Below are 14,949 nucleotides of genomic sequence, written 5' to 3'. Positions count from 1 at the left end.
GATAATGAAAGACCCCTGATGTACCTGGCAAGAAAATGGGCCTTCCAGATTTCATCTTCTTGCAACCAATGTGTGTAGAGGAAGCCATAGTAAATTCTTTACTGGCTCACGAAGCCTTAGAAATGGGGCTCTCGCCAAATTCAAGGCAAGCCCAAGAGGCTTGCTCTTGAGAATCTTTGTCAAGTCCAGGTGCCCACTTCCTTGACCGAGTAAACTCAGTACAGCCATCTGTCTGTATTTGGACTGAACTGAGGATGCTCAAGTGTTTCATACACAATGGGGTGGTAACTGTACAACACCTGGGAATACCCCTAGATGACTCTATGCCACCTCTAGATGACTTGAAATACTAAGCAAATGTATATTCTATCCAAATACCTCACTGTACAATACCGGTTAGGGGCTAATGACAAGGAAAACAAGTTGATCCATGCTGAGTACAGAGTCAATTCTTTTCAGAGCATCTTTGATCTGTGGCTGGTGAAAGCCATGGATACAGAGCTTGAGGAACGAACGGCAGGCTGCGTATTGCAGATGCCCGCCTAAGGCCCGAGGCTCATCCTTCTGAAGTGAATTAATGCGGTGTCAATGCCTCCAAACTTCCCACATGTTCTCACAAAGTAAATGTTTCAGCTACCAGCCAAGTACCTCTCCTCTGGGAGACCCCATCCTGCTGGGCACTGGGACAACCTCATGATGACAGGGATATAATTTTAGTGTAATTATTTGTTTATAACCCAACGAGATCTGCAGTGCTTCGAGAGCAGGGACCTGTATGTGGCTCACGGCAGGCACACAATAAATATAGGTGCGCGTTTGTATAAGATTTTACTTTTTCTCTCAGATGTGGAATAAAAGAAACACTAAAGGTATGCTGAAAACCAAAGCCTGAGACATAAATCTTAACCAAGGGACCGATGGCAAGAATGTCGTATTACAGCTGTCCCTCCTGTTCTCCACATCCTTAGCAGCTATGACTTACTGGAAACATTGCATTGTAAGGTAGGCATGTGGTGCCTCATTGAATTCTGACACGGGCACTACTGATATCTCTATGTTATAGACAAGGGAAACAAGATATTCTTGCTCAAATTATGGAGCTAGAGACCAATTTTAGATCCAAAACGGCAAAGGCTACACCCCTAAATGTGGTCTATCTGACTGCAAAGACCACAACCATAGACATGATCTAAGCTGGACCCAAAGGCCACACCCTTAAATGTCATTGCTACTCAGTTATTTTGGAAGGGTGCCTAGATGGAATTAGCTGTTAGTGATTCTGGATGGGTAGGAAAGACTGCGTTTTCATGTCTTGGAATATGTATGGACTCTTTTCTTCCCAAACAATATACCGAGGGAAGCATTTGCATAGCACTGATATTATATGATGATATAAAGAGTGCGTGATACTATATATATGCAAATAGCATATACAAGTACTGTATCATTTTACAGAAGAGCCGTGAATGTCAGTGGGCTTGCCAGTCCACACAGGCTTTTGAACTAGCCTGTCCCAGGATAGATTCCTGGACACATATAAACTCAGTGAAGCAGTCTGCGAGAAAAATCCAAAATGCCTACTTTCTAACTGTCCAAACACGAGACTGATTTACTATACCACCCTTTACAAGAAGGACAGGAGAAAATAATATTGATCTCTGGGTATCCACCCACCTTTGGTTTATGGATCGGGTGATTTTCAGAGACCCACAGAAGTGTTAATCCAGCCATGGTTTTGCTTTGTTTTTGTTTTTGTGGGAAGCATTGGTATGAAAGGACCACAGGGCTTGAAATGCTACTTTAAAAAAAAAATTCAATCAAGGACAATTCCTATACATCTCAACTTTCGGCCCAAAGTCAACTGTCTGGATAGAACAGGGTCTCCTCTCAATGAAGGTGGCGACTCCAGCCTGTCTGTCTGAGAGTAGCCAGAGGACTCATCACAGTACGGTCTTGGCAGCTCTCTGTATGTTCATGTCTTCATCTAGTGCCATTTATTTTTCACAGCGTCAGAGTCAAGTAGACTGGAGCCGCTTTCGGTTAGAGAAAATGAGAAACAGACCAAGAAGAATGCCTATACCCATAAATAATGTTAGTTCCCTTGTCAGTGGTCAACTCACAAAGGATCAGGATTTCTTTGTGGATTTCACACCTTGTAGTGGCAGTGGAAGCTTCCCCCACCCCCTTCCCCGGGAATCTCGATTCCACAGAGACCATCTTGTACTCTAGTAGAGGGCTTAGGGAATGTAAGAATGGCTGAGAAAATTAGGAAGTGAACTCATCACGCTCCAAGTTGCGTGCTGACATAGGTCCTACTCATCTGTGGTGAGCGTGTGTTTGGTCTCACAACACAACTCTTTTCTACACATTCCTGGTGCACCTGATTCCTGGTCACTGTGTGGCTGACTGCAGTGTGTTAGCTCCCCTTGGCATCTACTGACGGTGAAACAGAATTGCATGCCACTCCACAGCTGGCTGACTGTGTTTTCTGAATATTGTGATTTGTATTCCTTTTAGTTTAGATCCTTTCACGGTTCACATCTGGCCACAAAATCCCAGGGAAGAGGGAGCTCCATCTCCCACAGGTGCTGATTTCCAGCAACAGGGCTTCAACATTACCTACAGAGTCCCAAGCCAATCTCGGCCCTACCACAGTTTGAACACAGAAGAGCACAGAACTGAAGAATTACAAATAAGAGAAGAATAAGCATAAATAAACATACCAGAGCATGAAAATGTGCTCTTTACAGACAACTAAGAATTAGCGAGGTTCTAGCCCAGTGCTTCTCGCCCTTCCTAATACTTTGGCCCTTTAATACAGTTCTTCATGTTGTGGTGACCCCGACTATAAAATTTTCATTGCTACTTCATAATTGTAATTTTGCTACTGCTATAAGTCATAATGTAAATATCTCATATGCAGGGGATATATGATATTTGATCCCTGTGAAAGGGTCGTTAGACCCCCCCTCCCACCCTCAGGGGTCAAAAGCCACAGGCTGAGAACCTGTTGGTCTAGCAGAAAAGGTAAAGCTTTCTAATGCTTTCCTTTCTTTCTTTCTTTCTTTCTTTCTTTCTTTGCTTCTTTCTTTGCTTCTTTCTTTGTTTCTTTCCTTGTTTCTTTCTTTGTTTCTTTCCTTGTTTCTTTCTTTGTTTCTTTGTTTCTTTCTTTCTTTCTTCTGTAAAGAGCTGAGTTGATAGCTCAGTGGTAGAGTGCCTACTTAGCATGCACAAGGATCAGAGTTCAATGCCCAGTCTGACAAAAAAGGGAAGTGTTTACCATTTAAAACTACTGAAGTCCTTCCCAGATTTTTAAAGCGCAACGGATACTCCCTCCCATAGGGAATGGATGCATCAACATATTTCCAGTCTAACCTACCCATACTAGCTCACTACTGACTGAATGAGAGAAGACGAGCCTCCAAAGTCCCTTGGTAGTATTGTGTTGCCTATGCCCGGGAGCCTCCTCAGGACAATGACTGACTGCAGCTTGCGTTGTTCATGGCTACAATCTTACTTAGAGTTCCCCATCACTCATGGAGGTTATGAGATAAGGAAATAAGGCTAAATATATTTGTAAGTCTCAGACTTCTTGTTGTCAAACACACCCTCCTTTCCTAGCCTAACCCTGCTGCTCCTCTTTGTATGATGTCACGGCTCAGCTGGAGCCTAGGAAAGCCGATCTACAGAGATTGAGACGTGCCAGTCAGTGTGGGATGAACAGAAATCAGATCCCACAACACTGTGGACACAGACTCTAAAACACAGCGTGGGTTTGGTGGTGCTGACCCACAGGAGCAAAGTAACTTAAACAGCAGTGATTAGTCTTTGCTCTCAGTTGAATTTAGAACCACGTGAGGAGACAGGCCTCTGGGTTGACTCTATGAGGTTGTTTCTGGATAGCTTTAACTGAGGAGGGAACACTCACCCTGAACGTGGAGAGAAAGGGGCTAAGAACAGCACACACCGCTCTGTGATTCCTGATGGCGGATGCCGTGGGACCAGCTGCCTCATGTTCTGGATGCCGTCTTTTCTCTGCCACAACGCGCTGTGAGCAGAGGGGGACCCTTCATCCCCTAAGCAGTGTTTTAAATCAGATCAACGACAAAAGCAGCTGATCTATAACCCTCAATTGTTTTCCTCCATTCTCTTCATTTCTACCTCCATATCACTGGAAAGTGAAAATACTAAAGGGTAAATTTAGTGTCCATGTGAATTCGGATGGAAAGAGGTTGGGCAATCACCTAACCTAACATTCTCCAAACCACACAGGCCACTGCTGTGAAGTGCTCTCCAGGACCAGGGAAGCCTGGGAAAGAGCACAGGCCACTCCTTGCTCCAATCTGCATGCGTCCAGTGCACCACAGTGCGTGGGAAACAAACTGTGGACGATTCGGTCTAGTTTTCATAGGAAAGCTGTGTGCTCTCCTCTGAGGCCACAGGGTTTCTATGGGAAAGGTTCCAGTTCCTACACATCACTGAGGTCTTCTTGAAGGCAGATAAAACCAGACCGTATGCTATAATAGTACGTAAAGTGTGCTGCCCATCAAAGGTCTACAAGGTCAAAGGGCTGTAACCTTAAGCTGGAAAACAACCACTCATTCAGACCACCTAGAAGGTTAAATATGCACTTGCAGTGTTACCCGGAATTTGTTGCTCTCTTTTGTCATCTCGGGTAACTCAGGGGACTGCCCTAAATGAATTGTAAAGCCTTAAGATCCAGACTGGAATATGGAATTGTCCTATATAGAGACACAGAGAAACCTTTTCTTCCCCCCAAGCAAAGCTGCTGTGTCTCAGAATTGCTCAGGGGTCCAGGGGAAGGCTGATGGCCCCTGTTACTATTTTCGAAGTTGGACAAACTTTGTTCACTTCGAGGAGATTAAAAAGCCAGATTTGTGTAAAACGAAAAAAAAAAAAAAAGTCCTTTGGAGCAGATCCAAGAAAGCCCAGCTTCTGGGTGTCTATGTTAAGTCAAACATCTGGATGGTAGATAAAAAAGCTGTAGCAGTTGGGCCACAGGTCCTCCAAATTTATCAAGACACACTGATCATAGAACTAAACAGTCCTTATCCCCCGACCCCCACCTGTCCTTCTGATTGAGCGCCTGGTTGGGGTGTCACCGTGGGGTCAAATGTCCACAGGTGCTGGTTTTAGAAATCATATACAATCTTAACAATGCAGCTCTTTTTTTTTTTTTTTTTGAAAGTGATGCATCTCTTGGGGGAAAGGCTGGAGAAGCCTGGGACAGTAACATGAGGTGATTGAAGCAGCTGAGGGGCCCTGAGGTCTGGTGAGCTAGGATGCTCCGCCCAGTTTTCTACTGCAGGTCTCATTTGTGTCTGTTTTTCCAGCAGCAGAGGGGAAGTAATGTATACGGGAGGCCGAGCTCATCCTTTAGCAGGAAAGGGACAAGCTGTTGGCTGATATCAGTCAGCAGGGAGGAGGTGGGAGAGGAGCCAGCCAACGCCTAACTCCTTTATTTGTGAGGAGTTCTACACACGCTCCTTCAATCTTGATGAAAAAGCATGGGACGTAAACCCTGGTCTCCATTCTATTCATCAGGAAATTGGGACTCCAAAAAGTCTAAGGTCGGGAAACAGGGAGGAAGCTGGGCTGGGGTGAACCGGAATCTGCCTGTTCTTTCTGTACCACCTGTCTTGCTCTCAGAGAGGAAAGTTCGCCATGAAAACCAAACTCCTTGCGGAAAGAATGAGATCTGACTGTTCTAGAGAAACAATGGAGTTTCCCAAGAAGGGCAGGTTACACGTACATTCTTGGCATCAACAATGCAATATTGCATGTCCTACGAGTCCCAAATGGAATGACTTTAATCAGAGCTTTAAGTCTGTGCAAACGGTTGAATTTAGAGATACTTAAAGCAACCTTGCAGAGTTTTGCTTTGCGGTCCCCACCACACACCGGTTTTGTATTATTCTCCTCACCTCTCCTCAACCAGAGAGGGTATTTTAAAAGCCCACATGCATCCTTTCCAATTTTCAGTCACCAAGACCTACAGGACTGAGTGACGCACAACAAGACACCAAGGTTGTTAAGTGTAGCCTGGATGATGGTCCCTAGCATGGTGCAGATTTGCAACATGGCTGGACTTGGTCTGTGGGGTCTGTTAGAGGTGGAAGAAATGCCTTAGAACATTCTTTTTTTTTTTTTTTTTTTTGGTTCTTTTTTTTCGGAGCTGGGGACCGAACCCAGGGCCTTGTGCTTCCTAGGCAAGTGCTCTACCACTGAGCTAAATCCCCAACCCCAGAACATTCTTGTACCCACCACACCGAACCATCCTGGATTTCCTAAAACGTGTTACACTGATTTATGTTTAATTCTCCAAATCTATTTATTTAAAAAAATCCAGGGAGCGGGGAAGAAAAAAAATCACATAAAGTGGCCTTTCACATTCTTCCGATTCTAAGTTATTTGGGGCTCACAGCCACACCTGTTCTACCTGCTTAAACTGCAGGATGGGCCAGGATTCTATCTCATTGCTAGAGTTGGGCGACTCGTGTCATCTTGAGGGTGGGCCTATCCTAAGGGGACATGCATTGTTACATTTTTGTTTAAATTTAATTTTGTTTTCATTTTTGAAGGCCGTAATAACCCAGTTTCCAGGCCTAATGACAAATACGGCTATGCATGGCGCCACGCCTCAGGGAAGTCGTTTTAAGACTTACTCTGAAAAGAACATACGGGCCACACTTTGGGGCTCCCCACTGTTATTTGTACAGTATCTAAACTCAATAAAGAAAGCTGAATATTACAGAGGTAAATGTATTTATCGTGCCTAATACTTAGAAATGGCCACAGGAGAAGCATGCAGAGATAATGAAGGGACAAGAAGCTTGGTCTTACTGTATTTCTCAGATCGGAAAAGAGAAGGTGAGACTTGAGTATCGACTGCTGAGAAATCAGAAAGGTATAGAGTTCGAACTTGAATGGGAGACTGACCGAATGGGAAACTCAAGCGAGCTAAGCCTGCTAAAAATACTTCTTTATGGCTTTATGGGTTGAGTTGGGATCGCTTCGAAAATCCTGTTTGGAGATCTAATCTCTAGTACCTCTGGTGTGATGGGATTGGCAGACAGAGCCTTGCAGAAGACCGAGTTAACAACACAGGTTATTAGTGCGGGCTCTAGTCCAGGCTGACTGTTGTCCTTGAAAGAAGGAGAGAATCTGGACACAAGGAAGACCACAGACACGACCTGATGAGAAAGCGACTGTTTACAGTTATGTTGGAGGGAGAGTGGACTGAGAAGAAACCAGGCCTACTGTAACTTTGGTCATGGATTTGTGGCCTCGAAAAACACGGGGAGTAAATTTCTGATGGTTAGACAACGTAGATTGCGATGTTTTCTCTTGGCAGCCTGAGCAAACTGATCCATCCATCCATCCATCCATTCATCCATCCACCCATCCATCCAAGAGGGGGGGAACTCACCACATCAAAGGCAGTAAACACGTGACAGTAGTGGTGGTTGGACTTCAGATCTTTTGTGATATAAGCAAAGGTTGAGAGGTCTTCTGGGTCCTGGGCAGCACAAGAGATATTACGAATTTCATGCTCGGCAATTATGTTCTAGAAGAAACGACACAAATGATCACTGCTTCCCACTGAGAATCAACGCATGTTAGAAACAGGACAGGTAATCTGTCGCTTTTCTTTTCTCTAGAAGGTTCTAGACTGGCCATAGTCAAAGTGATTCAATGCGCTGTCCGTGGGTAAATGTATGACGCCAGGTCCAGAAGGAACATTTTCACACTTAATAATAATCAATGATAATAATAAACAACCTAAGATAGCCATATTCCGGGTCAGCGGCTCTCGACAGACGCTACGCGTGGAAGCGGCCTGGGTGATAGAAATTACTAAGCATTTTTCCATTTCTGGTTCCCATGTCCAGCTGTAGATGCGGGGTCGCCCGCTGCTAATCCTGTGTAGGAGCGATTATCTGTCGCCTGCACGCGTGAGGGGAGCTGTGACCGAAGGAGGCTGCCTTGACCCTTCGAGTCTGTGTTTGTCACTCTTTGGTGCTGGGATGGAACCCGGGGACTTTGGTTGGGTTAGACAAGTGGTCCCACAGTGAGGGAGGCTTCAGAACCAAGCAGGAGGGGGGAAGCCTCTCTCCTCAACTTCTCAGGAGGCCCTGTGACTGCAGACCAGGGGAACATGCAATGGGATATTCGGGTTTCGGGTGGATGCCAGGATCTATGGGTAGGATATCTCTGTTCTCACTAGACCCACGACAGAATAATGGTGCGTGTGCCTGCACGTGAGCGTGGACCTCTGCCGCTCTCTTGCAGGTGTGTGCCTCACACAGGGGAGGTGTGAAGGGGGCTGAGGTTTCTTCCGGAGAGCTGACAGGCTTTTGAGCTCACTGTACTGCTTTTCATCCTCCCTCCTCTCTGTTTTGATAGGACTGCATCTCTTGTGTCCTCTCCCTCCTAGCCTTTGAAAATAACTGTTGGGAGGGAACAGTTCAGTGCCATTGTCCTGCGGCACTGGACAAGTAACCGGAGGATGTCATCTTTTGCTGCAAAACCTGCTGGAAATCTCTTTTGATAACGCAGATGTATTTAAAAAGCCCTGTAATAACACAATCTTCCTTTTAATCTTATAATTTCTCACATGTCTTTTGCGGTTGTCACAAATATGAACCCCCCCCCCCCAATGCTTCAGTTACCCTAATTACTTTCTAATTGCATATCTTAAAGAACCCGTTGGCAATACAATGTTCTGAGTCTGCTCATCAATGCTTAAAAACACTTACAAAATGTCCTTCCCTGCTAGCACCCTCCGCGAGTACTTCACGTCCCTCACTCTACCAAGCTCTGTGGTCGGAAAGCAATTACAGAATTAACACATAGAAGACAATTAAATTAAGACATTCTTCTCCGTGGCCTCGAATGCTGACACTGTGTGCAGCTGCTCTGTCAAAAATAACTCAAATTGAAATTGGAAACCATAAACAAGTAACATTCTACTGCCGAATAGCTTCAGTATCCAGAGTCACGCTCTTCTTCCTACATTCAGGTAGCACTTCTTTAAACAGAGCACTAAATTAGGAACCGGTGAGTCTTCAGAAGGAATTTTATGGTCTGCATAGCCTTTGAAGGTGCTGTGTTCCCAGGTGCGGGGAGCCTTGGCTATCACTGGATTGGGGTTGCTGGACTCCAGAAGTCTGTGCTGAGTGGCTTCACCTGATGTGATGGTTAGTGTTGTCAATCTAGTTAGTGATGGGATCTACGTCCACTTGGGATAAGTGTTTCTGGGCATGCTTGTGGGGGTTATTCTGATTACTGTGCATTGAGGCGGGGGAACGCTTGCCCACTGTGGGCGGCACCAATCCATGGGTCCGTTCCTAGACTGACTGAAAGGGAGAGATGGAGTTGGGTGTAACATATCCTTACTGTGTTTGCAATGTGACCAGCTGCCTCAAGGGATGGTCCCTGTGGCCTGCCTGCCGGCACCTAAACCTGAGCCAAGACAAACCCTCTCTCCATCTTGCTTCTATCTTGCATTTTGTCAGAACACCGAGTCAAATAGCTAAAACACCTGCCCAGGAGCTACAACCAGCCGGTGAGTACTGGCTCTGTCTTTAAGCTGCCATTTGCATCCTTGAAGACCTTTGTCAGCCTTAGGGAGATGTTACAAGTGCGCTTTGGGGTTTGCTGCACTCGATCTCCTGGCTCTGACAATTCATTTCCACAGTGTTGCGGTTCTGCGCAAAACCACGAAGCAGGGAAGCTGGCTCTCCGGTGCTCTGTCTTCCTCTCTGATCTAAACCCTCCTAGGACTTTTCTGGAGGCCTTTCCCTTCTTGTCCCTGAGAGGCCAGGCCTAGCATGGAGAATGGAGCCCTGTGTATGCCTCACATGCTTGGCTGATGCTGTGTCACTGAAGCACATCCCAGGCTCAGTGTTGGCTTTCGTGCTTCTTCGAGGTATCTGTGATGCTTGTATCGTACAGACATCATCTTTCCTTGCTGTTGAGAATGTCTCCGCTAGGAGGAAAGAACTGCTATTGAGGTAGCCTACAGTCAGGCAGGAATATATTCACAGACCTTTGTATCCTTGGTAGGCCATGGTGAGAACTGGGATGTCTGAGTGAAGATGCTGCCTCTCTCACTTTTGAGGATAGGGAGGCCAGTTCTCTCTCCACGGAACGGAGCCAAGGACTCTGCAGCTGCTCTATGATTGTGTGGAGACTGGATGGTCAACTCACTCTTTGGAGAAGACTCAAAGAAGAGAGCACTTTTCTCACTTCAGCCAGGCATCAGTTTCTGGCTACTCCATACATTAAAAGGTGACGTTAACATGAGTGATGGTATCCTAAGGTACTGTCCGTAGCTCCATGTAAGACCGGACTCTTTGTATGTTGTTAGCATTCATGTCTAAGAGTGTTTGTTCTAAGGAAGACAGAGTTTGACAAAAGCTCATGAGAAGGGCTGGGGAGGGCCTCATCTACTCTCCTTTGGGTAGGGTTTGACAACTTTACGGCTGTCAACTTCTGCCTGACTGCCACCTCTCATTGAGTAGAGAAACAGGTATAGATGTCTCTGGCCTGGTGGATACGGAACAAAATAAATTGTTTGGTCCAGCCACTTAATATGATGATTCGAAGAAGGGTGTGAGGTGCCAAAGGGATGCAGCCTAGGAGTCTGCCCCTCGTCACACCCTTCACCGTCACCCTGCAGCAGAGAGCTCCTCCTGACCTCTTCCTTAGGCTAGACTCTTTTGTATCAAGGGACTGAGATGTTCCCCCTAGAGAAGGACCAGGATGCAGGCAGTGCTCGGAGAGAGCCAGAGATGCCCACGCACAGGTGTCCCATTCTGAAGACTGCACTGCGCACCAACTGTGGTCTCACGGGACTCCCAGCTGCTTATGAGAAGTGCGTGCTATGAAAAACAATGAGTACTTATTGCCATGTTGGAAGTTGGCATTCAAAGGGAGAAAAAAAAAAACACAAACTAAAGTGAAAAAGATTCCACTCTGATATTTTTTTCTAGTGCAATCGCAGGGAAGGCTGAGGAGAGAAAGCATGGGAGGGTCAATGCGATCTGGGCTTTTGTCATTCCTGGATTTCAGGTCTCCTCTTGGAAGACCCTGCTAATCTCAAGAAAGGTCAATAAACAAATAGCTGGAGTCCTTGCAGCCAGGTCCCCTGCAGGGGGTGACTCTGGGCTGCTGATCTATGAAAGCAGATGTAATTTCTCTAAAACATTCTAGGACTAAATATATTCCAAGCTTCATTTCCAATGCAAGATGTCCTTTGCTCCTTCCTTCCTAAGTCAGACTTAGTGATTAGTCTCCTAAGTTGCTAGGCAATGCTTCTATGTGTTTATAACTAGGCATCTGGCCCTTCCCTCTGAACTCAGAGCTATCTCTTTATTGACTAGAAAAGAAATGCCTCATTGGTTCATCTTTTGCATTCCCTAATGGGGGCTAATAGGAAAGGAAGGGTAATTAACATATAATTAATTACCCATTGTTCTTTAAACTAATTGGTAGAAGGTAGCCTTGGAGTAATAGAAGAAGTATTAGGTTAGGCAGCGGAAAAGTTCATGACAAACAGGCCATGTCTGTGGGCAGACATTCGTCAAAGGATAGTGTATCTGTGTGGATTGAACGACTCTGTCCATTGTCCCAGCGGAAGGCAAAGGAACACATGGTGAAGAGTCAAGTACATTGGACGCACACTAAGGTGTGTGTGTCAGCACAGGCTCTATGGCCACTAGGACCTGACATGACAAGGTCCTCACATACACTTCTACCTATTTTGCTCTGCTTCACCTTCAGAGCAAAGTGGGCCACCAAGACGGTATGTCCCAGTGGGGGGACAATCCAAGGGATTTAGAAAGTAGCACATGAGTTCACCTCTGTCCCTTCTGGCACATTCTTCAAGTCTTCTGAGGCTGGCCCTCAGCCTTGGCCATGCTCCACGGCTCTTAATGGAGCCTTAGACTTGTTTCTATCTCCTTGACCAATCTCTACTTCAGGCTTCTCACACAGTAACTGTTAGACTATCCCCTTGAGTCACCCCGTCTCTTTCAATAGTGCCATGTTGGGGAGGAGCAGTTATATAGCCAGTTGAAGTAAACGTCCTCCAGCTCTTTAGAGTGCCAGGTCTGTGTTGTGATGGTCATAGACACCAGACACTGCCACCAGACATACTGTGCCTTTACTCATGAACCTGAAAGTGGGTCACAGGCCATAATGCAAGGACATGAAAGGTACTCAGGATGTCCTTATTCAGGGTCTTTATTTACACAAAATTATCTTCTGCACATATTTTTTTTCCTGTACTGATGCTTTCAAAGAGGTTGTCAGGCGTCTACACAACTGTCACTGTCAACTGAGTCAAAGTCTCTCAAGAGGAACGGTCAAGAGGCATGGAGTCTAAAGCCCTCTGTGTGTCTGCAAATGGCAGCAGACCCAGCTAAGCCTCCCTCATTGTTCTGATGGTGGGGGTCTGGTCAGAGAGGACAGACGTCTGTGTAGACGCAGGTGGGTTATGACACCACTGAATGACAGACATGACCCTTTAGGCTATAGCAACTTCTAATAGCAAATGGCTCATGTTTAGAAATGGACCAAATCCAACCCAGTTCAGGGAGTGTCAAACTCAACACTGATCTGCGAGTTTTTCAAATTCAATAGAAAGACACAGATGCTTCAGATTTGGGGGTGAGGTGTGTGTGTGTGTGTATGTGTGTGTGTGTGTGTGTGTGTGTGTGCTTGTGTATGTGTGTGTGTGTTTGTATATATGTGTGTGTGTGTACGTGTGTGTGTGTTTATGTGTGTGTGTATGGGTGTGTTTGTATATGTGTGTGTATGTGTGTGTATGTGTGTGTTTGTTTGTATATGTGTGTGTATGTGTGTGTGTATATGTGTGTGTTTGTCTATGTGTATGTGTGTGGTGGTAGAGGGTCCAAGTACAAAAGCAGCCTGTGGTGGTTTGAATATGCTTGGTCCAGGGAGTGGCACTCTTAGAAGGTGCGGCCTTGTTGGAAGAAATGTGTCATTATGGGGGTGGGCTTTGAGACCCTCCTTTTAACCATGTGAAAGACAGTCTTTTCCTGTCTGTCTTTGTATCAAGATGTGGAACTTTCGTCTCCTCCAACACCACATCGGCCTGGACACTGCCATGCTCCTGCCTTGATGATGATGGACTGAACCTCTGAACCTGTAATCCAGCCCCAATTAAATGTAGTCCTTATAAGAGTTGTCTTGGTGTCTCTTTACAGCAATGAGAACCCTAACTAAAATATCTTCCTTTCATACTGGGTAGACTAAATAGCAATGATACCTTCAATGAAACATTCCAACTGAAGAACTCTTTAAACAACTCCGATTTAAGGATAAGGCAATTTTAAGTACCAGGAACTAAATTGTCTAAGAAATAGAAAAGCCAATCAAGGGTTGTTCTGATTTGAGTCTCTGCAACTGTAATCTGACATAATAACAGCCAACGAGACACTGCACAGCTGAGCCATCATTAAAGATAATGTACTTAATATTACTCTGATTACTGTCAGCCATCACGACAATGCTGTTACAGGCTTTCTATCTCAGTTCTAGAACCTTCCCCCAGACTCAGAGGTTATTTTACATCGCATATTTGGGGGAACTTGGGCTTATCCAACTGCCAATGCAAGATTTTTTTAGAAAATTAGGAAAATTTCTGAAGGTTTGATTCAGATGCTCAAGGTTACAGACACAAAAGGGTCACCATTCATGGGACTTCCCCTGATGTCGAAATCTGGTTGCTTTGGCTCCCTGTCACCACTGCTGAAGTTGACTGGTTTCATGACTCTCCATTCTGTTTCTTCAAAATGGAGTGTGTCTGGGGGCAAGATCAGGGTGACCGATGCAGAAGACAAACACTACTTACAAATGGTCATCACCCCATCTTTCCCTTTATTGGTTGAAAGGACAGGAGAGTGAAACACTCCAACAGACCTTTAGGGTTTTGTGAGAAGCCAGTCAGCTTTTCCAACCCTGACAGTGGCCACACCTAAGCTTTCTAGGTTACCAGTAGGATACTGTGGTCTTGGCTCAGAAGGGAATTCTAAGACGACCTTATAAAGTCAAACGCAACCCACTTGGCCACATTTGACCTCAGAGCTGCCAAGCATTCCCACTGTGAACACAAGGACACAGTGCGTCCCCAGCTGCTTTTCTGATTGAGTCTGTAAAGAAAACAAACAGTAGCAACTCTCTTCATTCCAGTAGCTGGGAATGAAAGGCAGCTGTAGAATACAAAAAGTCAGGGTGTGCCCCCCTTCATCAGGTATTCACGACCTGTAGCCAAAGAGGGGGCAACCACTTCCTGACTTTTGGCTAAGATCAAGTGTAGTTTCAAAAGGCAAGAATATACATACATACATACATACATACATACATACATACCATACATACATATGTATATATGACAACACAAAGACCCACATCCTCACCCTTTATCTATTCTCATTCTTCTGGTGAAGGAAGGACCCTCTACCTTTATTAAGCAATTTGTCTCAGTGTCCTCTAGCTCCAAAGGGACACGACTGTTAAGTGATCCCCATGTACTAGAGAGGACACTGTGAAGTGTAAGCACAAAATATGTATAACAATCCTACATCAAGACCCCAAATGAATCATGCCTTTCTCTGTGTGTAAGTGGATACGCGTGTGTGCATTTGCAGCCATAGACTGAGCGGGAAGCATAAGGGGGGGGAGTGGCAAAACGGGTTGTGCCGGGATTTTATATTCCCACACTCAGGACTATGTCAGCAACTTGGGCCAAAGAGAGGTTGGGCACCTACCTTATTTGCCGCATCAATAAATTTGACTCCTTTATATGAGACAGAAAGAATGATAGTGGGGACTTTCTTCATTTGCTCCGTAGACTTCTGAAATTAAAATTAGAACGCTGTTAGAACAGTGTGTTGTTGC

The 14,949-nt window shown here is 45.4% G+C and overlaps 1 protein-coding gene across 14 annotated transcripts in view; it reads right to left on the bottom strand.

Annotated features, from left to right (window-relative positions):
- Anks1b (ankyrin repeat and sterile alpha motif domain containing 1B) overlaps window positions 1-14,949 on the bottom strand; it is a 1,165,904-nt gene that overhangs the window by 17,239 nt on the left and 1,133,716 nt on the right. For all 14 annotated transcript variants that reach the window (NM_001414940.1, NM_001271371.3, XM_039079050.2 and 11 more), the window contains 2 exons: window positions 14,820-14,906; window positions 7,451-7,588 (listed from right to left, as the gene is read on the bottom strand). In NM_001414940.1, coding sequence (NP_001401869.1) covers window positions 7,451-7,588; window positions 14,820-14,906 — 225 coding nt within the window. The remainder of the gene's footprint in view (window positions 1-7,450; window positions 7,589-14,819; window positions 14,907-14,949) is intronic.

This window comes from Rattus norvegicus, chromosome 7 (genome assembly GCF_036323735.1).
Source record: "Rattus norvegicus strain BN/NHsdMcwi chromosome 7, GRCr8, whole genome shotgun sequence".
NCBI lineage: Eukaryota > Metazoa > Chordata > Mammalia > Rodentia > Muridae > Rattus > Rattus norvegicus.
This window is presented reverse-complemented; position numbering and strand designations above follow the sequence as displayed.